A 25,465-nucleotide genomic window follows, 5' to 3' on the forward strand; every position below is an offset into this window, starting at 1 on the left:
TTTTTGAAGTTTCTTTGGCTTTTCTCCGTCTCTCTGTTTGTCTATTTCCGTCTGTCTGTGCAAACACACGAGGCCGTGTTTACGAAAGGCACTCTCTTTCCGCTATTTTTGAGCTTGGAACGGGGATTATAATACTCGGCTGAACGTCCAAAAAAAAAAACAACAAAAAAATAATAATCAAAGAGTAAAAAAAAAATAACAATAACAATAAACTGCAGTATTATAAAACAAAATAAAACACAGAAATATTGTAGATATGTCAAAGCATAGGTTATACTCTCAGTACTGAAAAGTGTCAAAATCCCACATCCAAAGCCTTGCGTTAAGTCAAAATAAAACAAGAATAACACTGATTTCTATTTCTCAACATTGCTAAAACATTTCTGTAACTCAATAACAAAATTAAAAAAAACAATATAAAAATACTGCATGAATGATTTGTCACCTTTAAATACAGTCTAAACACTTTCTATCAGACAGACCATCATCAAGAAACTTCTTTGTTTTAATCAGAAGTTATCACCGATTAATTCTGATAACTGTGAGAAAGAGAGGGAGGAGAAAAAGACAAGAAGAAGAGGAAGAAGAAAAAGATGAAAAAAGGAGAATGGGAATAGATGGAGAAGAAGACGACGAAGAAGAAGAAGAAGAAGAAGGAGGAGAAGGAGAAGAAGAACGGACACTTACAGAGATGCAGGAACCGAGAGCATCACGACCACCGAGGCTGGAGCGCACACACACTGGCAACTCACACACACTCGCCACCGTGGAGAGACTGCTGCTCGACGCGCACACACACACTCGAAACACACACACACACACACACTCGAAACACACACACACACACACACACACACACACACAGAATGGAAGATACTCTCTCTCGCTCACATGCATACATCTATCCACACGTTCACACACACACACATTGACACACACAAACACACACACACACACACACACACACACACAGCCGCGGTCAGAGCCACAGTGATGGAGTGCATTACTGGAAAGCAAGAGTTTTAAGCGCTCTCCTCCTAAGTCATTGTAATCCCTGCATTTATCTCCATACATTCTGCTTTTCGGTGTAATCCTTTAAATTTTTAATTCCTCCTAGCTGTTGTTATCTTTTTTTTTTCTCTCTCTCCTCAACCTCTTTGGCGGATTGAATGGTTTATTAAAAACACATTTTCGCCACATCTAAATGTGTTCTTAATTCAAGGGCCCCTGAAAATCCCCACCACCACCACCACCAACCCCCCCCCTCGCCAGTTTATCTCGGAACAAAAGATTAGTTTCATTGGGCAAAAACATTGCGCTACTTAAATGCAATAAAAGTCAAGCAAGAGAGAGAGAGAGAGAGAGGGGTGTGTGTGTGTGTGTGTGTGTGTTAGTATTACAGTAAAACGCCGGGTATTATAACATAATCTTTCTCTCACAGCATTAGCATCAAACGGCCATTATTCCACAGGCAAAAAGCCACTTGTGTTGACAGTGTCGGCAGGGCAAGGTTAGAGGGTTCACACCTCTAAATGAAGCAGGCCCAGAAGAAGAAGAAGAAGAAGAAGAAGAAGAAGAGGAAGAGGAGGGGGAAAAAAAAAAACAACAACAGCAACAACATCAGAGGAGCACAGTAAGATTAACATTAGCATAAAGGAGAGAGAGAGAGAAATAACACCGGGCAGATTAACAATAGGATTATTCAGTGTTTGCTTGTAGAGTTTGGATTAAGGGGAGAAATGGTAAATGTAAAAAAAAATAATAATAATAAAATAAATAAAAAAACAGGTTGAGGCAGGAGGTGCAAATTTTTCAGATTCTGGGTGAGGGAAAAAAATGAAAGGAAAAAAAAGATTCAAGTTGGCTTAATTTTTTTTGTATTTGTGTTTTTTATGGTTTCTTTTTTTTTTCCTTTAGTTTTTTTTTTTTTTTTTTTTTCACTTGGTTAATAGTATGTGAGCTTATCGAGAGGTGTATAAATAGCTGCCTGGGTAAAGCAGAAGTAAATAAAGTTGTGGTGATGAGATGAGAGGAAAGGGTCACACACTGACTCTGACACACACACACACACATGTAAAGCTCTCTCTCTCACTCTGTCTTCCTCTCTCTCTCTCAAACACACACACACACACACACACACACACACACTGTTTTAAAGTCTATAGGATGGATCGAACAACAGGCTGACATAGAAAACTTCAGAGTGAGAGAGAGAGGAAGAGAAAGAGACTTCACTCATTACTCATTTCTATTACCTCCGCTGCTGCTTGGACACACACACACACAAACACACACAAACACAGATGTATACACACACACACACACACACATGATGCCTGCTTTGCTCACGCTTTGCATATAATATCTTGCCCAAAAGCGGAGGAGTCAATCATCAACTCACTCTCTCTCTCTCTCTCTCCTCCACCTTCTCTCTGACCCTTCCCCTCCTATGTCTCTCTCTCTAACACACACACACACACACACATAAACTCGCACACATACATACACCACATACGCACACACACACACTTCAGGCTTCCAACTCAGCCAACAGTTCAGCACCGAACAACACACTCCCAACACACACCGTTTCTTCTCCACTGTTCTCCCTCCACTCTCCCTCTCCCTCTCTGTCCTGTCCTGTGTCGCTCTCATCTGTGTGTGAATGTGTGTGTGTGTGTGAGAGAGAGAGAGGGAGAGAGAGAGAGGGGGAAAGCGTCACGTACCTGTTACACTCCTGAGGTAGCTCAGGCTCAGTGAGCATGCTGGAGTAAGGGTCCGTCTCTCTCGACAACAACAACATAAAACAGTCCCACAATGCTCAGATGCACAAGGTTAGTCTCCCCAAAACAAGACGGGATAGGAGTGATCCTTCAACCTCTCACACACACACTGCTGCTTCTCTCTCTCTGTTCCTCTCTCTCTCTCTCTCTCTCTCCCTCTCTCTCTCTTTCCTCACACACTGGCAGCCTCACACCCTCCCTCTCTCTCTCTCTCTCTCTCTCTCTCTCTCTCTGCCTCTGTCCCTCCTCTTCTCCCTCCCTCGCTGTAAGCTGTGAGATCTAGGCTCAGCTCTTAAAGGGCCAGCAGCAGATCCCTCTCTCTCCCTGTGTGTGTGTGTGTGTGTGTGTATTTGTGTGTGTGCGTGTGTGTGTGAAGGGGAGGGGCCATTTGGCCAGAGGGCTCATCACTCCCTTAGCGCTAATGCACAGCAGTGCTGCCCCCTTCCTCAAGTCCAGCCATCGCTCTCTCTCTCTCTCTCTCTCTCACACACACACACACACACACTTGCTTTTCACACTCTCAGACAGCAGTCACATATCACTCAGCGCACAATTCAAAGTGATGAGACCACTGTGAACCCTGATGCACTTAAAAAAAAGGAAAACAATACAGACTGCACTGAGCTATAGGACACACACACACACACACACACACACATACACTTTTTTTTTTTTTTCTTTTTTACATGGTTTGGCAAAGCAAAAACAGTTTCATTTCATTCATTCATTTTTTAAATAATCACTTTTAGTCCACGAGTATCAAGAAAATGACACTTGACACAAGAAAATTCTGGAAACAAGTGGGATTATCTCATCCCACGGGTCACTTCTTTTAGGATAATCGAGACTTTAACAGCAAATTTGAACCTAATGACTTATTAACGTGGCATTTTTTTTTTTTTTTTTGCAATGTGTTCTATAAGTCTCTTGTCTAGATGGGTGTTTTTTTGTTTGTTTGTGTTGTTTTGTTTTTATCTCCCAGATTTCTTCACTTTGAGTGACTTCCTGTTGTCACTGTCTGTCATATGTATTTCTGCTCCAGTGCTGATAAGGGCAGCTTGCGGTACATCACAGGAATAAAATTAGAAGAGATAAGTTTCCATCAACGTTTTTTTTTTTCCATCTCAAACTCATGTCGCAACTCGGTTCAAGATTTAGAAAAAAAATTCCCCGTCTACTATCCCCACCCACCCGTGCTGTTATCCCTGTTCCGTAAATAAAATGATAATATTAATCATATTGACAAAGATAATCCCCAAAACAAAAGTTGATCAGTTGCCTGAATTTTCAACTTCTCTAGCAAAGTCTGATTTTTTTTTTTTTTTTTTTTTTTTTTTTTTGTAAAATCTTTACAACATCATTCGCGGTTTGTCATTACATTTAAAAACTTTCTCCACATTTCTCTAAATTAAGTACAGTAAGCAAATGTTGACTGTAATGAAGTCATTCTGATAACCTCCTGCTGCTGGGCCGTCTCCACCTACTCCACCTACAGACACACTTAAGCTCTGACAGCTGCGGGCTTGCCACACTCATATTGACTGACTTTCTTAATTACATGGAAAAAAGAAAAGAAAAGGAAAGAAAAGAAATGCACTGAAACAAAGAGGTACAAAGATGCAGGGAAAGAAGTAGAAGCGCAGCGGAGCATTTGATTATATATATTTTTTTTACTGGATTTAAATGCCCTCCAGTTACTTATCACCTCTTTTCAAAGTGGTCCTCTTCTGCGAGGTGTCACTTTGTTAAGTTACACCTGATCTCCTATACGTTGCTGATGGGCGGTTACACTCTAAAAGGCTGCTCTGTTCACCTGCATAAACCCTCCATTACACCACTGCTCAACACTTAAACCAACAAATAACAAAAGGATGTGCATTGGCTGCTCCATTATCACCTGCTTGTGGGGGAAGATTTAGATAAAAACCTTATATAAAACACAGAAGTCACGGTGGTTCACTTCGCGTGGTAAAATCAAAAGCTTCATCCCCCTATAACTGCTGAAAACGGCTTTTGTCATATATAAAATATTGGCTGGCTCACGCAAACATTTGCTAAGTAATGAAGCAACTTAAATTGTTAGTTTTAAGACAGTTATAGTTTTGCACAGCTCAAAGTGGCGGCTGCTCAGGGCTGTAGGGCCGTTTAAAGGTGCAGTCTGGAAGGCCCAGGTAAGTCTCTTTGGAAGTTGCAATACGGCGAAAATTTAAATCCAATGTTTGTGGTGAGATTCCTGCACTGGTGCACCGGCAGTGATGCATTTTACGTCAGCCATGGATGGAGGAAGCAGCGGCCGAGAGAAGGATGCTGGGATGCTCGCGGGAAAACACAAACCGGGCGTTCACAGGAACATTAGAGGAAAAAAATTGATGGCGAAGACAGACCTGGATGAACTTCGGTGAAGCTTCCTCTCGGCTGAGGGAGGAGACGGGACTGAGGGCACACACAGATGTTGTGTTACCTCTCTTGGACAGGTGAGTGTTTGTAAAAAAGTGTGGGATTTGTGGGATGTAACAGATTACTGTCTCGGAGGTGTTTACAGCGAATTATTTCTGAAAACAAGCCTGTGACTCGACGGCGGGGGCTAGGTTAGCGGTAGCCGGGTTATGTAAACGTGCGTGGTTTTACAAAAGTTACCAGCTGAGAAAAACACCACCATCCCTGTGACAAGTTAAAACAAAATGTATCCTGTTCAACAAGACATACCCCAAACCGGTCTGTGATCACATGCCCACTGCAGAGCCACGGTGACTGCAGGAAGTGGGGAATAACCCAAATACAAATGCATGCAAACACAAATGATGTGCAAACCTGCATTAGGTTCAGTGATGCACAAATCATGAGTGTGGGGTTTCATTTTTTACACTGCTTAGATGCTTTGTCATAAATCGTAGTAGCTGCCTGTTATTTACAGGGATTTTGATGTGACGGCAGATTGAACAGCACTCTCAACTCCATCACATGATGTTCTTGTAATGGTAAATACACAACCACCTCCCAGCCACCCCCCTCTTCCATCACTGTCCAGCAACGTCAGTGCAAATGTATGATTATTACAGCTTATTACGACCTGTAGTTGCATTTTAAACAGCAACCTCTGGTGGTGCTGTAGATATTGACTCTGGTGCAGTATTAACAACGTCCACATAAGGATATTGGTGGCATGGTGGACGGGTCAATCAATGCAACTTTCACTCAGCTGTTTTTCCCTGTGGGTCGTATTATTGGGTTGGAACAACAGACCGTTGTGGTTGTATAGATTGAAAGACTTGTTCGTATGATTACAGTTTACTGAAAAACAGTAATTTTGCTTTTTTCCCCCATGCAAAAACACCATTCCTGAGTCTCAGGATGGACGTCCACCACTGCGTCTAATCACTGTCATGTCTTTTCTATCCTTCGCCCTGAAGGAGGAAAAACTTGCAGCCACCCCGTGACTTCTTATTCTCAAACTTCCACCCATTTATAAATATTCAGCCACCTGTGCGAGTGCATTTGTAAAGAAATAAGTCAATAAATGTGGAAAAAAGCTGTTACCAACATTTTTATTTATTTATAGCACTTTTGTTTTGTGTACAAATGTTTTTGTTTTGTGCACAAATGATTAAAAAGGTGTCAAGACACATTCAGATACAGAGCCAATTTTTAATAGCAAACAGAATTGTTATAATAACTGTTATTACAACATTATAACAGCTCGACATAAACTCTCACCAGCCATTTAAATCCAGTTAGGCACTCAGAGCACAGGGCTGGTCACGTTGGCTGCATCCACTTTTTAACTGACAACTATAATTGGCCAAACAGAATAAAGACGTTTTCCCATATTTTTGCAGTGCCTCGAGCCTCCTTTTTCTTTTTTTTTCTTTCTTAATTTTTAATTTCTGTTCTCTGCAGCCTCTTTTCTGCCTCTTTCTCTCATTGGTCTTTCTGAAAGTTTTTCTCTCTCCTCTGTGATCCACATCATACTTGTGACATGACAAATGTGCAGCCTCACTGAGAGAAAGACGTAAAGCACAAGAGAAACAATAGGGCGATATTTTATTGTTCAGACTTCACTTGGATCGTTATTCATAGCTCTTAAAATGAAGCGGTTTTCAAAGTGAGGTCTGGGCACCTCAACGAAAATCAATTCAGGGGTGAAGAACATGGGAGAAGTTGGACAACTCCCGTCTCCATGAATGCATTTCTAATGTGAATAAATGCGTGTTAAAACCGTTTTCTAATGTGATAATTAGAAAGGAGGAGTGAATCTATAGTTTAAGTGGCCTTCTGACGCGCACCTGAGCACATGAAGGGACCAGAGGCCAATCAACAGCCATGTAAAAGACAAAAGACAAAAAAAAACTGAAAAATACTGAAAAAGTTGAAAGATTAGGGAAACAGCCTCATACTGAGCACCCACAATATTATTTTGACAGGCAACTGATATTTTAAACTCAAAATTAGATAGAAAAATGCATATCTGCCAGTTTTTGGAGAAAGACAGACAAAACTTTTTTTTTTTTTTTTCATGTTACAACCGTCGTTCCAGCGTCTGTTTTTTTGGTGAACAATGTAAAATATGTAAAACAAAATAAACCTGACATAGAAAATTCCTCTTTTTCTCATATCATTTCTTCCCTTTTCTGTGCAGTCTGTCAGACGGCGAGCGCCGCGGCCCTGAGACTGAGCGGCCTCTCCGTTGTTTCAATGCAGCCGAAGCAAACGTTTGATTCTGCGACACGGAGCGGCTTCGTCGCAAAGAGAAGACAGCTGAACACTCTCAGCAGAACATATGCTGAGGCTCACACGCATGAATGCATGCATGCACACACATACACACACACATACATACACATGGAAACACACACACACACACACACTGAGTGAAACCTTCACCAATCATGTATTGTGTCCTCAGGTGTATGTATATGTGTGTGTATGGTGTGTATGTGTGTGTGCGTGTGTGTGTGTGCATGCTGCTTTCAGCCCTTAGTGCTGTCAGTCACTATTAGGGGTGTGTGGTCTAGGTGTCACACACACGGCCAATCCAGCTATTGTTCTGGAGAGAGGAGAGAAAAGCAGAGCTGACAGACTGCCACTTCTAGGATACTTTAACACACACACACACACACACACACACAGAGGGAGGGAGGGAGGGAGAGAGAGAGAGAGAGAGAGAGAGCCCTGTCACTATGTACCTAGATAAACACACAGACGCACAACATAGATGCTTGGAGAGTTCTGTCACTCTACACCCACACGTGAGGACACACACACACACACACACACACACACACACACACACACACACACACACACACACACACACACACACACACACACACACCAGTTTCTTCTGCGGCGACAGTTACCCACAGCTAAGAAACTGTTTCAAATTTCAGAGAAAAATAAAGAAAGCACCACTGAGAATGTGTCATGTCCTGAAATAACAAAATAAAAGCACGGTGATTCCGTATGAATGAGAACTGAGTTAGTCATGTAGTTTCGTGTTCAGCGTTAAAAATTGTATTCTTCTTAAAATAAGTGAAACAAAATCTGACGGTGGGATGAGAAAACTGCTACTCAACTTGTTTCCAGAATATTATTGAATCAAGTGTCATTTTTTTTTTCTTTTTTACACTTTAAACTTTTAAAAATTCCTGAAAAAAGTTCAACGGCACCGTAAACAAGCGTGATGATCTCATCCCGCTGGCCGATTTTTTTCACTTGTTTTTAAGGAAAACAAGACTTTTAACACTGAATATGAGACTAAATGATTTGTTATGATGGAGATATTTCACTCTATATCGTTTGCGCGTCTCAATTGAGCCCCCACCCTCTCGGCTCAGTCATTAACCGGACTCCATTAAGACAGATTTCAATGCACATCTTTATGTTACAGTAAATTATATACTGTACCCACACGTATATCTGCACCAACACACAAACAAACAAAACGCGCGTCCATCCACACCATCTCCTCCCCGTCTGCTTTCTATCAGGCAGAGATATGAACATGTCAATGTCAACAACAATCAGTGGCATTAGTTTTCTATTTACCTAATCTAATTCATGGTCAAATGGAGAGAATACACTGGGAGGGCTCGATCTAATCGCATTCCCTGGCTAAATTGAGCCCCGATTGGAAACGGCATCTCTCCTTGACCCCACAAACAGCTGCAAAACCAATGATAACCTCATTTGTGCATTACAGAAACTTAATTTCTCCATTATGCGGCTGAGTCGGCGGCGAACGGTCAACATAACTGAGCGGTGCTGACCTGGGCTGACCCCCCCTCCCCTCCTCCCGCTCCTCCCCTAGGGAATGCTGGGAGAATGTGGATAAGCCTTGTATTCATTTGCCGCGCGTTTCATACGAGGTGACCGAGCAACAAGTTTCGCTCTCCCCTTGTCATAAGTCTGGCGCAGCGGTTTGAATAGATGTTTACGTCGCTGGCGTTTCCGCGGCGAGCGGCGGCTTTCACGGTGTGCTTCGCTGTGAACCCGCGTTTGACTGTAAAAGCTAATTCCTAATGTAAACACAAAAAAAGAATAAATGTTCCCAAGTGTTTTGCAGCGCGCAGAAAGTTTTCTCAGTGCTTTCTTGCCCTCAGCTTGTGGGGGAGGGAGGGGGGGGTGTCAAGGTTTCTCAGACTGCCACGCTGGAGAAAGAAAGAGAGTTTAAAAGAAAGACAAGAGCAAATGTAAACAAGCCTTCTTCTGCGCCGAGCGTCTTAGTAATTAGCCTCTCAGATAAAGACATCATCTCCGGTTAAAACGTGCTGCTGAGGAAAATGAATGAACGAGGCCGCCAGAGTGTATTGTGTTCAGCGGGAGAACAATGACGAGAAATAAAGGGACGCCTTTAACAAGAAGAAGAGGAAGAGGAGGAGGAGGGAGGGGAGGGGTGAAAAGTGAGTGTTTCACCTGGGCTGAAACAAAAGAGGCGTTAGGGAAGAGATGTTAAGTGCAGCTGAAGAGACGGTGCTTGATTCATAGGTTCATAATCTGAGTTGTGCTTTGGGAAAGAGAGGAGGGAGGTATAACATGAAGGTGACAAGATATAGAGAGTGCAAACACACACGCGCACGAACACACACACACACACACAATCAGCCACGCGATCATACGCACACAGAGGGGGGGAAAAAACAACTAGAAGGAAAAACAAATGTACACGGTGATGCAAGCGCACATGCACAAAAACACTCGCACAATATCCTGCACACAAACAGGAAAAAGCAAACGCATGTCACAAATATGCACGGGTACACACACACACACACACACACACACTTACGCACAGTCCATTACAATGAAACCGTTGATGGGAGGCCTCTGTGTCAGGACCCTAACAGCTGTAGTGCATTAGGGGCCGACCGAGAGCAGAGGCTGGGAGAGACAGGCAGTAAACAATCCCAAAGCCTGAAGTATCACACACACACACTCACACACACTCTCACAGATATATATTTTCACATGCATCACCCACACATGCAGTATTCAGAAACATTCACACACCATATTATGCAGATGCACAGACACACACATCGGACACAACGCAGCAAATCAGTGGTTATGGACCTGAGAGGGGCTTTTTTTTTTTGTTTGTTTGGAGAGCAAGATCAGATCTACAAAATGACATATTTTGCATTTAAATCGGAGAGAAATGGGGACGCCGTGGCTCGTTGAATATTGCTGCGCTTTGATGCCGGGAGACCAAATTCTAAGAGAAAGCAAGAAATCCTGAATTTGGCAAAGGCTTCCAGACCTTTCCACAACACTTCTGTGGCACTGCAAGGCGAAAAACATCAGATGATTATTTCATATTGATGATTACTTACAGGGCTTAAGGGTTTGGGTTGTCGCGTACACATAACAACCACTACATGAGTTGCCTTATAGATTTACCACCACTAAGAGCCTCTGAAAGTTATACTTGGAAGTAAATAGAAAAGTTCAATACTAATCAAAGAGCAAACAACTACTGTAAGCACACATTATAGAAGCTTCAGGTATTGCAGCTGCTAAACATCTGTTTTTTCAAACACTCGCATTCACAAACCACAGTTTTTTCCCCTCACAAAATTAGTGGTTGTCATTAGTCAAAAGGATGTAACTCATGTGATGTTTGGAGTAGCTGATCACGCTGGGAATCAATAGATCACCAAGTACTGTAGATCAACTACTCCTGATGTTTCCTTTTCTCTGTCTGTGTCGTGACGAGCAATGTTGAGCCTGATGACATTTCAGTTTCAAATAGTAAGAAAAAGAAAACACTGAGAAATATCAAAACCACTTCCTTTCATCAAAATTATAAGAGAAGGGTGTTGTCAAAACAGGCTGGAGCAACAAAAGCCTTGATTTGCCAAATGATGTCACAAATAAATGAACAATCTATTAGAAAAAAAATAACCCAATTTCACTAATTTCCTGAATGGAATGAAATTATCAGACTTGTTTCCAATGGTTGTGTCAACATATTTATACTTGAAAAAAATCTGAAACAAGTGAAACTTCACTGGAAACTGGAATATCTTATTAACTTGCTTGAAGACGGCTTAAATGGCTGATTAAACGACAAGATGGAGACTTTTTTGCAGTGTAGCTAACGTGACTCAGACACAGCTTGAAGGCACATATAATGAAATATTTTCAAAACAAGTACAAGGTACAAAAATTAATTATTTAAACCACAGACTGGTTTCACTTCTACTCTTTTTATCAAAGATACTTGTGCATATGGTCTTTAACCAAGTCTCTGAATTCCCTCCGGACAACTACCTGTACGACCCACGTCAGTCTGGATTTAAGCGGGGTCTCTCTGTCAAGACTGCACTCCGGCCGGTGATGGAATCACTGTGTTCGGCTAGAGCTGCTGGTCTGTCCTCTGCTCTACTGCTGCCATATCTGTCAGCTGCCTTTGACATTGTTAACCATTACATCTTCCTCTCCACGCTCACTGAGCTTGGTGTCTCAGGATCTGCCCTCCACTGGTTCATATCCTACCCCTAAGTGGGAAGTGTCCAAACTGCATGGCTCATCCACAGGGGTTCCTCAAGGGTCCATGCTCGGTCCCCTTCTCTTCTCAATATGAACCACACACTTGGTGCATTCATACACTCCCATGGCTTCTCATACTGCTGCTATGCTGACGATACCCAGCTTTACCTGTTGTTCCCATCAGAAGACCCCACAATCTCGGCATGGATCTTGTTATGCTTTCACCACTATCATGAATGGCACGAATGAAAGAACGCCACCTTCGGACTGACCTCCTTGTCATCCCAGTCAGTAACTATATATAACCACAGATTTATATCCAGCTCTAATCAATCCAAATCATGCCCACAAAGTGTGCCCAAAACTTGTATGTCATGAGTGATGACGAACTAACCTTTAAGGTTCACATGGCCTCGATGGGTTGGTCATGTCGATTTGGCCAGTACAACATGAGGATTAGACCCTACCTGTCTGAGCCTGAAGCATAACTCCTGGTACAGGCTCTCTTAATATCATAACATATCTTAATTGCACTGACTACTCCAACTCCTACCTGGCAGGTCTCCCCACATGCATGTTCAAACCTTTGCAGATGATCCAGAATGTTGGCTGGTCTTCAACCTGCCCAAAACAGCACATGTCACCCTGCTGTTCATGTCCCTCCACTGGCTCCAGTTGCTGGCCACATCAAATTCAAAATCTTGACACTCGCTTACAAAACAACAACTCAAACAGCCTGTCTACCTGAACTCCCTCATTCAGGTCTACGCTCCCTCCTGCTCACTATACGCTCTGCCAATTAAAGACGCCCGGTACAGCCACCACAACAAGTCCCAGACTAGTTTCTTCTCTTCTGTACTTTCCCAGTAGTGGAACAAGCTACCAAACTCCACTCAAGTCCCTGAAAAGAGAGTGTCAGTAAGTTTAGTCTTGTGTGAATGTGTCTCAGTCTGTAAGATAAAGCTAAAGACCCTGGTCTTTTGCAAACACCTCCACACCTGAGGAGCTGAAAAGAAAAAAAGGAAAGAAAAAAAAAGAAAAAAAAATGCTTCTATGCACTCCGCGAGTCGCCTCTGTACACATAAGCGGCACTTGAACCGACACGCAGCGACATGGATAGTTCCAAGAAGACTGCTCTCCCTGCCACTGCCTCAGCCAAAGTGTGGCTGTATCAGTAATGAGAGGTAAGATAGATTTAGAGCCCTATTATACTAACATTACCAGGGGACGTCCAGTGACTTGTAAATACTGAGACTGTCAGTAATTTTAGTCTTGTGTGAATCTGCCTCAGTCTTTCAGAAAGAATCAAAGATGCTGGGCTTTTGTTAGCACCTCCACACTGGATGGACTTAAAAAGAAGAGAAAAAGATGTTGTATTGGACTTGAACTCAACTTTATGACTCTTACTCATGTTATTCTCACCTGACTCGATCGTTGCTGTCAGATGTATGTCGCTTTGCATTAAAGCATCTGCTAAATGAAATTGTAACAGTGGCAAATGAAATGAAATAAAATAAAACAAAATAACTTAACAAAAAACAGACATGGTCAATAATTTGAATGTGTATGGTGTGAATATAGTCCTTTGTCCTCTCCTTCAGTTTTGCTGTCTCAGATTGAGCACAGATATCAATCTCTCTCTCGCTCTCTCTCTATCTCTCTCTCTCTCTTCCTCCCTCTCTCTCTTTCTCTCTCTGCGGAGCTCCAGACGAGAGGCCAGCATGGAGAGGTGCTCACCCCTGTGAAGTGGCTTTATCGTGGGGAGACACGTGGAGGCGGAGGGCCCCGTGTGAAGGCTGAGTGGCAGGCAGCAGAAGCCATTAAGATAGAGCCGCTATCTCTTGCTGCCAGGGCCTTCTTAGTATAGGTGGGGGCTCAGGCCACTCTCAACCACAAACACACACACACACACACCTTCTCTTGAGCGGCACTTGAACCAACACGCGGCGACATGGATACAGACATACATGTGCACTTATAGTTACAAGCAGACTGCTCTCCCTGCCACTGCCTCAAACAAAGTGTGGCTCTATCAGTAATGTGAGGTGAGATAGATTTAAAGCCCTGTATTACCTGGGGACGTCCAGTTGCTTACAAATACTGAGATTGTCAGTAATTTTAGTCTTGTGTGAATCTGCCATGTTATTTGTAAAGAAAAAAAATAACTACTGTATTTCGGTAAAAACAAACGTGCCCTGATAATCTTCTGTAAATTAAATCATCAGTAATTTTAAATGTATTTTGTATTTAGTGCAAGATTTCTTTATTTTCTTCAAGATGCATAATTACGGTCTTCCTCCTGTCAAGCAAAACGCAGGCAGTATAGTGGAGTCTAAAGAAGACGGTTTTGAATTTACTTTCAGGGCCAACTGCAAGTTTTGCTTTCAGTCAGGAAGTGACGAACTGTAAATTTCTGACCGTACACAACTGCACCTGGGCCAGCAGCGATTTCATAGCATTTCATTATCCTGAGTGATTCATGAAACAACAGTGGTGGAAAAAGTCCTCAAACCCTCCACTCAGATAGAGGCAGCATCACTAAAATGGAAAAAAAAAAATACTAAGTAAGTCATGCATTCCTTTTTTTTTGTGATAAAACTATTAGTATTAGGAGTAAAATGTAGTTTAGAATGCAAAGTAAAAATATTCAATCTGAAGAATGCTTTCTTTCAGTACCTCAGAATTGCACTTCAGTACAGAACGTGAGTAAACACACTTGCACTGCTGCGACACATGTGAGGTAACAGGGCTTCCCAACTTTTTTTTTTCCAAACATCTCAAGCCAACAGAGAGGTGTTGATGGGTAATTTGTTTTGCTGTCTCTCTGTCTCAGTATGTTTTTCTGTATTTCACTCAGCCTGTTTTTCTTTATAGCTTCTGTCTGTCTTTTAGTCTTTAGTCTAACTCTGTCCATCCCTGCATTCATCTGAGACAGACAGTCTTGATCAGAGCTTCTCTTTATTTACACTGCTGCTGCTCAAGGTTACTGGACAGGGAATGCAGTGTGTGTGTGTGTGTGTGTGTGTGTGTGTGTTGGAGACCTTTCCCTGCCCCGTTTCCTCAGCAAGTACACCGCTTATAATCGCTGTGGCAAACGTCGCACAGTAAACAAATCTGTTTCCTTCGCCGACAATGGCTGCGTAGAAAATTAATTAACGATCTGTACTCTTTGTGCAAATCTTAACTCATTCTTAATTAGCTGGATCCCCCCCCCTCTCCTTGAAAACATAAAGTCAGTTAATTATGGCTGAAGGAAATGAGGGCCGTTTTTGGTATCACTTATTTATTAGTAATCTTTGGTGCTGTGAGAGAAGAGCGGCTGGAGCGGACAATGCAGACAGTGTATGAAAGGGAGTCTGTGTCAGAGCGGGGTTAATGAAACACTAGCCTGAGAAAATAAATACAACGTGAATGATTGACAAAGAAAAGAGAAATGACTCTGCCGCTGGACCAGACATCTTAAATACACACACACACAGACACACACACACACACATACATGCGCATGCATGCACACAGCTAAAGAGGAACACAAAGTGCCGAAACAAAGAGTGCATATACACACATCAACACAGACAATGCAGACTCTTTCTCAAATGCTCTGTCTCTTCCATTAACAGCAAACTAAAGACTGACGGACTAAAATCAGCCTGCAGAGAGAGAGAGAGAGAGAGGGAGAGAGAGAGAGAGAGAGAGAGAGAGGAATGTGGAAATATAGAGGTGGTAAATAAAATGTAACTATCAAGGCTGTTGTACTACCTTGATGGATGGATGGATGGATGGATGGAAGGATAGATGACAGAAAAGGACAAATAAAGAGACAAATATTTCACTCAGAAACAAACACAGCAAGGATCAGCAGGCCAAGCAGCCCATGTTCAAATCTATGCACTCAAGATTCGGTTTGGTTAACAATTCACTCACTGACGATTCAGTTGCGGGCGCATTATGCAAAACTGCCCAGAGCAGATTGAAATGAGGATCCTTTAGAGTCACATGACCAAAAAACATGAAATGACCATGTAGACATGCAGTCGGGCCAACAGTCACAACCATGTAGCCACAACCGTTTTCCTCACTTCAATCAACCCTCAAATTTTGTGGAGTGCACCTTTAAGAACTTTTAAAACTGTCCAGCATACAAGTTACAGCCAGCCTGTTGTTATGTCCTGGTTTTAGCTTTCGATCTCTAAATGTCTGTATTGGCCCCTGATCGGCCCAAATAAGCTCATCCTGTGTCCTCCACTTCACCCTCTTGCCTCTTCAGCTTCATAAACGGTGCCTCTGAAACTGCACATGCTGCAGATAAACATATTCATCCAAATTTCAGATCAATTGAGTGAGCACCTCTGTCGCTGGAATCTGCACTGCAGTGACAGAAAAAGTTCATTCAGAGCTTCACCACATTTTCAAATCGAAGCTCAGAGACAAAATAATCCATGTCATCTAACGAAACCCTTGTGAGAGTGAAATGCATCCCTCATTTCGATCTCAAAAAAACTTTTTTTTTTTTTTAATATTTTTTGCCTTAACTTTTGGTTTTGTACAACCAAGTTGCCATGAATGTGGAGGCAGGACTGACTGTTTTGAGTTTGCAACTTTAAGTTTGTAAAACACAATTTATTTACAGGTGATTTCACCCTTTGAGCAGATCCATGCTGTTGAATTGAGAGAATTTATAATTTTATAGCTGATGCTTTGTTGCATGTGTGTGTGTGGAGAAGACAGCGAGTTGAAGGGCGGCAAGCGAGTTGACGTCCAAGGTGGGTCAGGTGGGAGGGTGGAGTAAACAGAGGGGAAAGAGGTGTGTGTGTGTGTGTGTGTGTGTGTGTGTGTGTGTGTGTGTGTGTGTGTGTGTTTGGGCACTGTGACATCTTTTTCTCTGCTCATGGACACTGAGTTACTCTACATAGTGCTCATGTAACTGCACAGATCTTCTACTTTTTCCACACACACCTTTGTTGTTGCCGCCGGAAACGCAAAACACATCACCTCCTGTGCGCCAGATGATCTTTGACCTAAACAACAACGTAGTGCACGCATGCACTAATGGCCTATTTTCCTTGTTCGCTGACAGTAAAAAGGCAAAAAAACCTTTCCTGAAAGGCGCCGCCTGCACGCTGGATCAGCGCTCCCGAAATATTTATTCCCACATGATGCTATTTCACGTCAGACGTTTCAACAGCAAGTCTTCATCAGGCATGTATAATCCCACATGTGACTGAAGAGGTCCATATATAGACTCCACCCAATCCAACTCAGGTGTGCTAGTGCCAGATTATGTCAATTATGTCCATAATAAGTCACACCAATCTGTATTCAAACATCCACCATTTTAGACAGATGCATAAATCCAGTAAGACAGACACCTACCAGAAATGTAAAAGCAATCATGAAGCGGATATAGGTCGAGTCACCGCTGCGCTATATCATTCGGTGACAAAAATTAGCAAAACATTTATTTATATGAAAATGTCTTACTTGATAAGACTTGATAAGCTTTTTCTGTTTTTTTTTTTTTTTTTTTTTTTTTTTTTTTATCCCCAGGAGCTGTTGTTCTCTTTATCTCCACCTCTCCATCTCCCTCTCCCCCCCCTCCTCCCCCTCCTCAAAGCTGTCAGGATGTTGCCTCCTTCGGTCTGAGGCTTGAATGGGGGGATTTGGCATCGTTCCCCTCTCCTCGCTCGCCGTAGCCGTTTTTTTTTTTTTTTTTTTTTTTTTTTTTTAAGAGCACACATGTTTATGCACCAAATCTCTGCACTTTGTGTTTCTCCACGTCAAGGCACAAGCTCAACCCTGGATTGATGCGCCCTGGCAGCCCCCTGTGTACTTGCTCTAAGGGAGAATGGGGGGAAGAGAGAGAGAGAGAGACACACACACACACACACACATATACAGAGAGAGAGAGAGAGAGAACAGAAGAAAAGAGAAAGCTAGGAATCTAGAGTGAGGAGGAAATGATTTTCTGATTTTCTACACAGGCTTTGTGGCTCTGAAAGGCTGTTTATGTGTTTGTTTTTCTTCTTAAAAGTCCATTGGCGAGGGGAGAGGAGATTGTGCTATCCAGCGCCTGAAGGCTATGCTGGGCCTATATATTTAAGCACCCACTGTTCCTCGCCTAACAATAACGCCTACTAGTTTTAATTTAATTCTTTCTTTGTTTTTTTCTTCTTCTTTTTTTTTTTTAACCAAATAATCCACTTCCATTTTCTGTGTCACAGCTGGGAAAATGAATCTAATCTTATCGTATAGCAGATTGGGTGTGAGGTTTGACGCTTTGAGTTGATGTTTTCTCTTTTTTTTTTTTTTTCTTTTTCACCATCAAGGCCATGCGTGGGAAAAGAACAATAGAGACAGAAGTGTGTGTGCATGTGTGCATGCATGTGTGTGTGTGTGCGTGTGTGTGTGTGTGTGTAGTTTGCAGAGGGGCAGGTAGGGCACAGGGATATGAGAGTGAAATGGCAGCCTTGACTATCCACCTGTTCTATGGCGTTTCACTGTGTGCGTGTGTGTGTGTGTGTGTGCATGATTTTTGGGGGGGTGGGGGAAGGGGGGGCTGTCGCTAAGAACAGATGAGACAAGCCAAACAAGACAACGACATAAAATAGAGACGTATATTTAAAAAAAAAAGAGGGGGGGAGGCGAGATGAGCAGAATAAGAAATAGGGGAGAGTGATGAGGAGAGGAAAAGAAGCAAGAAAAGAGAACGAGGAGAGGAGAAAAAGAGCAAAAAGAAGGGTGTTGCCCGAGGTGAGGGTTACTAGCCAGTTGGCTGGTGGCCACAGAGGTTTGCGGCGAGTTTCCGAAACCTCTTACAACCCAACATCCGTTTACCAGCATGCAGCCACACCCACACACCATCATTACCAAACCACAACTCACCACTTTTATTATTTTATAGAGGCAACTCACACCAGATTTCAAAATTGGTTCAATTTGCAGCAAACGCCGATGTGGGTATATGTGTGTGTGTGTGTGTGTGTGTGTGTGTGTGTGTGTACTTTCCCGTCAGACCATGAAACGTCACCGCAGGTCCATGGCACATTAACTAACTGCATTTTTCCCCCCAATTCTCTTCTATTTGTATTATTTATTTTATAGAAACTGACTGTGGTGTAAATGGATTTAATAATTAGTCGTATTTAGAACCTTAGGCAATGTGGAATTGAAGGGCCTTTTCACACCTCAGTGTGTATATGTGTATATGTGTGTGTGTGTGTGTGTGTGCAGTATTAACACATGCACATAAAGAGTACAAATGAGAGCGTCCATATGCAATGCATATTTTGATTATCTTCCATCCCCATGTGTGTTTCTGTACTGCGCGTGCACACACATACACACACACACACACACACACACACACACACACACACACACACACACACACACACACACACACACACACACACACACACACACACACACACACACACACACACACACATTTGCCTATTCAGTGAGATCTTCTGCCTTAGCTCTTATTTCTTTTCAAAGCTCTTCCCTCTTACATAATCCCTCTATGGTCACAAGAATATTATCAGGGCACAATGGCTCTGACCTTTGAGCCTTAGAATTAGTTTTTTATAATGCTGGCACTTATAATATTGTTAAATTTATATTACTGTTGCACTCCTTGAGTCTCTCTGGATAGGAGCATGAGCTTGGTAATGCCTATGTGAATGTGAAATGCAAAGTGTTACACTGCAAAAAATTCCCATCTGAACAAGCCCTATAGTCTCAGTGTTAAAATCTTTTCCTCAAACAAGTGAAATAATCTGGCAGTTAGATGAGATTATCCCACTTGTTTCCAATGCAATTTCACTTTTTCTGGGGGAAAGGACCGTCATGTCGAAACAAGGCGGACTAATGCTGATCAGCCCAGTAGGATCAAGAAAATGACTCTTAGGCTAATTCAAGAAAATTCTGGAAACCCGTCGATTAGCACTGGAAACAAGTGGGATTATCTCTCCTACTGGAAGATTATTGCCACCTGTTTTAAGAAAAAAAAAAAAAACAAGATTTCAACACAGAATATGAGACTGAATGACTTGTTGAGATGGAGAGTTTTTCCTGTGCATGCCAGCCTACACTAGGCACGACCATCAATGTATTTTTATGCACATTCTGAAGTATCACATTAGAAAAACATTGATTAGAATGGCAATTTTCTTTAAAAGAATGTCAAATGACCTGTATTTTGCAAAAAAGTGTGATTGAATACAACAAAATCATTACAAGGGCAAGACAATAAAACATCGCTTGTGCTTTGACTGCAGAGCCACCGTATGCTGTTGCACCCTCGCATGTCAATTCTCGATCATCTATACATCAAAATAATGTTTTCTACATTGCAGGCGTGTGTCTGCATATGTGCGTTTGTGTGTGTGTGTGTGGGTGTGTATGTTGTTTTGACCCACACCCCTCGCCCCCCCCCCCCTCCCCACTCCCATTTCTCGCTGTGGGAACTCAGTGGCACACAGATGGTTAAGCCCACCCTAGTGATGAGTGAGAAGGGTGGGAGGTGGATGGAGGGGTGGGTGGTGGGGGTGGGGGGCGGGGTGCTGCAGATGGCACAGAGGGCATCGCCAATCAGCCTACACACACACACACACACACACACACACACACAGACACACAAATGTACACACAGGCTCACAGGGAGAAAGAGAGAACGACGGTAAATGTATATCACAGCGAGATGAAGAGATGAATCGATACATACACGGATGGACGGACAGGAAGTATAGGTGTGTGTTGTGTGTTTGTGTGTGTGTGCGTGTGTGTGTGCGTATGTGTGAGCCCAATACCCCTGGGCGCGCTGTGTGCTATGTACGTGCGATGGCTGGCATTGATCTAGCGTGGCACACAAAGCCTTGGCATCTCGCTGGCACCTCTGCCCACGCCATGCCACACTGAGAGGCACGGCGAGGCCTGCCAGAGGGGCCTGGCAACACGGTGTGTGTGTGTGTGTGTGTGTGTGTGTGTGTGTGTGTGTTTGATTTCATATATGTGTCTCCGAGCACATCTTGGTGTGTGCATGTATATAAAAATGTTGGGTGTCTAAATGTCTATATTGTGTGTGTGTGTGTGTGTGTGTGTGTGTGTGTGTGTGTGTGTGTGTGTGTGTGTGTCTCAGTTACATGTCAGCAAGGTAATGTGCAATCAGTGAATGCCCTGATTATGCATTTAGGTGTGTGTAACCAGTGTCTTGCGAGCGCATGCACTCAAGTGTAAGTATGTACATTGTAGTCTTTGAAGGTGTGTGTCTGTGTGTGTGTGTGTGTGTGTGTAATGTGACCTACCCAGCCACCACACACAGACACAGAAACACACACACCCACACCGGTACCCCCTCTCATTAGGAAGACCCTACCCTGTGTCTCTAATGGCTGATGCCTTTGATATGCAATGACGACTAATTCCCTCCTGTGTTCCACTCTCTGCAGACAGCGCAGTCATTAGGACACGGGCGAACACACACACACACACAGAGTTGTGCTTGAGCGGGGATCTCATCATTTAACCCGTCCGGAGGTTCTGATTCTCATCTGCGTTCACCTTACATTATGAATTGCCTGCCGGGGGACTCGCTCCCCTCACTTGTGATGTAAATAGAACGATATTTACATAAAAACATTTGAATTTATCATTAAAATCTCTCTTCTTGATGTGGAATGCGTCTTTCTCCTCTTAAAGGCAATAAGGTGAGGCCTAATTTGCTCGTCGCACTGTTTGTCTTGTATGCATAAGTTATTCTGCCATCATTCTCACGCTGTAATGAGGTAGGAATACACTAACATTCAAATGCCCCTTTTTTTTTTTAAAGAGTGAGGTCAACCAGCACGCATCCAGCACTGCACTGTAAGAGCTGCTATTATTGGTACAACAGTACTGCAAAAAGTTCACTGCAACATAACTGTTAAAAAAGTAACTGGATCTAGTCTGGCCTGGATCCTGCAATATAAATATAAATGCTAAAAAAAAAATAAAAAATAAAAAATAAATAAATATTAGGCCAATGTGTAGCACTCCACCTCTTTAACAACTTCAACAAGAACAAAAGAAAATGTTTCATTTGCTGCTTAATGCAACAATGGAGCTCAGAAATGAAAGGTGATTTCATTTCATCAGCTGATTTCATTTCCGCATGAAACCATAAACTATTCGGCTTGCGACATCCGGTTTAAACAGTTTAAACAGCGTCTTATGTCGATACTAACCAGGGACAGGTGGGGCTAGGGCCTATCCCAACAAACAATGGGCAGAAAGCAGGGAAGGTCGCTGGTCCATCATAGAGCTAATACACAGAAAAACACATGTACGCACATGTTCGTTCCTGTGGGCAACTCTGTGCATGTCTTTAGATTGCGGGAGGAAAACGGAGCGCCCGGAGAAATGAGAAGCGGCGCCCTGAACCGTGACATCCGTGACCGCTTGATACCGAAAATGAAATGATACTTTAAGATGCCATCCATGTGAGGAGGGTGAAATTTACCTTTGAGACCCCTTTTAGAGCAAAAAGAGTCCCCTCTCAACTCCTGTCCGTCCCAAATGGCTTCCCTTGCTGTTTTCCTCTTCCCCTGTTGCTGTTACCTCACTTCCCTCCTACCCTCTGTCCTTCTCTCGTTTCCTTTTTTCTTTCTCCGCGCCATCCTCCCACCCGCTCCCTCTCTCTCTCCGGTCCCGTCGTCCTCGCCTCCTTTCCCCTGCAATCCCTATATTCTAACTTCCCACAGTTTGACACACCGCCTCGTTTTGCACTCCCCTTTACTTCATCCCTCCCTCCACTCCTCCATTTATGCATCCTTGATTCCTGCTCGCTGCCTTGCCCACTCTTTAGCAGCTTGCACTTGTCGCCCCCACCCCCTCCACCTCCTTCTACCTCTCCAACCTTATCTCTCTGTTTCTGTGCCCTCAGTTTTCTGTAGCTATTAACCTAGGGAATAGCTTCAGCCCTGTTGACCCCAGCCAGCCAATACAGCTTTACACACACTCAGTCAAACCCAGCTGGCCGCATTGGCACACCTCCCTCCTTCACGTTTGCTTTCCCTCAGACTCCCTTTTTTTTTTTTTTTTTCAATCTCTCCCACTCAGGCTCAGTCTATGCAATGTAACAAACAAAATGAAATGTGGACCAGGGTGTGAACAGTTTGCAAACTCCGCGAAAAATACATAAGGCGCTCACGAGGAGAACAATGTACATATGTAATGAGCAACTGTAGCCAAACACGCAGGTAATTTTGTTAAACGCCTTTATTTCACAGCTATAAACAATTAACAGTGTGCATTAAAAACATGTTTTAATGCACAGTTCAATTTAACACAATATAACCGTGCCAAAAGAAGGCCTAGTTTGATTATGTTCTTTTGAAAACAAAATTATATTGAGATTTCGATGATTTATTTTTTTTTTTGTCAAAGAAATAATAGCAGGGACATGAAATATGCTATACTTCCTGCATAATAATGCCATGGAAAGAGCTTTGGAAAGGCTGTGGCTGTAATGACAGGACAATGATTAAGGGTTAAGATGAAAAGCTCACGGGAGCAGGAAAGGGTCACATCCAGCGTGTGGTTACATAAACAACCGAACATGCAATTACAGGAGCTGAAATCTGAATCGGAGTGGAATGGCTCTCCCATTACCGGACCGATGAACAAAAGGCATGATACAGCGCAACCGCATCTGTGTCTACAGGTGAAGAGTCGCTGTATCTGTTGAATGGCGACATCGGACCAGATGATGCACCGTTCTCTGAAATTCCTCTTATATTTTCTCTTATTTTTCTTTTAAGAGAAAAAAAAAAATTAAGAGAAGTCGACTCCAGCTGTGCCAAACGTTCTTAACCATCCAAATCTGCTCTTATCCAGGTTCTGATAGAGATGCAGTTCTTCTATATAAACACTCTACAATTCATGTATGCATATAACTATTTTTTTTATATACCTGTCGAAGTCTATAGGCTTTTTAGCTGTTATTTCAACAAACTCAAATGTCTGCATTCAAAGACTTATTTTACTTATCCAATCCAATTACTCTAAAACATAAAATAATCAAAATGTCATCATGCACCGATACTCATATCCGTATGTTTCCATGTGCTGGACAACCGATTTGTGGACTGTGACAATGACAAAGCTCTCGACCACTTCTAAAACTGTCTCTTACCTAAGACAAAGGCAAGACTAAGAAAACACTGGTGGGTTCCGGAAAACAGTAGGTACTAACAAAATAAGATGAAATCGCAGATACGAACAAAAATCAGAAGTAATTTGTTTGTGTCTCGCTTCTTGCATCCGGCCCATTGTGTCGCGTGAGGGGCTGCTATGGGCTGAGGACATGGAGCAGCTTTGTTGATAACAAGCCGGGAAATGTGGCCACGAAAGTCCGCCACTGGTGACGGTTGCCACGGTTACCGCTCATCACCACGCCGTCGGTAGGTGAGGGCGAAATGCCGCGGCCCGGGTCGACCGCCGAGCGCCGCGCTCAGGTCATCTGTGTGAAACCGATTCTCGATGACAGAGGGCGACGACGTTGGCCCTCAGCAGAGTCCAGGGAGACACTGACAGTCTCTGAAATCTGACTGGCTCTCCTCGGGCGCCGCTCCACATTTCCTTGACAATCGCCGGCTGCCGAACTCCTATTGCCACCTCAGAAGGAAGAATGTGTTTGTTTTAACTTGCCAGGTCGCCATTTTTGACAGGGAGAACTGCTTAAGGGTGTTTCCAGATCAGCATCCAAATACCCGTCCACCTGGGAGCTACTGGCAACTTTACTGAGCGTGCATCTGTTGAACATTTGCAGACTGCTCCATCCGAGCAGGCGTTCGGCTGGCATGTCATGTTTACACGCTGAACCTCCTCTAGAGACAATTTTAGGGGTAAAAAACACCCATTTTCTTAGCCTAAAGTAAAAAGCGGAACAGAACAACAACAGAAAAAATGTCCACCCTGGTAATTGGAAACCCACATACTCACCCTATCTGCCCAAATAAAACGCTGGTTATGGACCAAGTCTGTGTCCACAAGAAAAATAAACACAGTCCCTTAAAAAAAAACTATTTTGCCTCGCTCATCAGTTCGGTATCTTTGGCATAAAGCATCACACACTGGCCGGGTTGGTAAATATGAGCATGATATGCATAATTAATTGATGTTACATTATGTGCTTTCTTTGAATAGTGTTGTGTATTTTTCATACAGTTGCTGCCATCCGGATCTGCCAATATGTGGAGATGCCAATAGTTCAATATAGCAACTTTAATATCCGACAATGGTTATATGGTCTAATTATTAGCCGTGTGGCCTGTCACAGTGGCAGTGGACAACATGCTGAACCCTGACCTGCTCACTCATTAATTATTCATGTTATTAATTATTACTATTAAGCCAAGTCAAGGCCTTTTTTGTTTTTGGTGTCTCTCGTGTATCATCACAGAAAAGTTTGGCTTTTTTCACAGAGATGCACTTGAGTCTTGAGTTAACTTTTTCTTTCTTTCTCTTCTTCTTTTTAATATATATCATCTCTTTCCAGTGGCCTGTTGCCTGTGCCAAAACGTCTTTCCATTCCTTCTCCCTTCCCCTCTGTTAAGTACCATACACCGTATAGTGCCACGTTCTTAGTGCAGTGTAGCAGGTGGCTGCACTTTGCTTAAGGTTTAAGAAAAAAGAAGAAATTTTCCACATCAATT

The 25,465-nt window shown here is 42.9% G+C and overlaps 1 protein-coding gene across 5 annotated transcripts in view; it reads right to left on the minus strand.

The window, feature by feature from the left end:
• The window catches only part of sox5 (SRY-box transcription factor 5), a 116,839-nt gene extending 113,936 nt beyond the window's left edge, over positions 1-2,903 (minus strand). For all 5 annotated transcript variants that reach the window (XM_030046211.1, XM_030046213.1, XM_030046212.1 and 2 more), the window contains exon 1: positions 2,727-2,903. In XM_030046211.1, the coding sequence (XP_029902071.1) occupies positions 2,727-2,803 (77 nt within the window). In that variant the 5' untranslated portion in view covers positions 2,804-2,903. The remainder of the gene's footprint in view (positions 1-2,726) is intronic.
• Between the last annotated feature and the right edge of the window lie 22,562 nt (positions 2,904-25,465).

Source organism: Myripristis murdjan, chromosome 23 (genome assembly GCF_902150065.1).
Source record: "Myripristis murdjan chromosome 23, fMyrMur1.1, whole genome shotgun sequence".
NCBI lineage: Eukaryota > Metazoa > Chordata > Actinopteri > Holocentriformes > Holocentridae > Myripristis > Myripristis murdjan.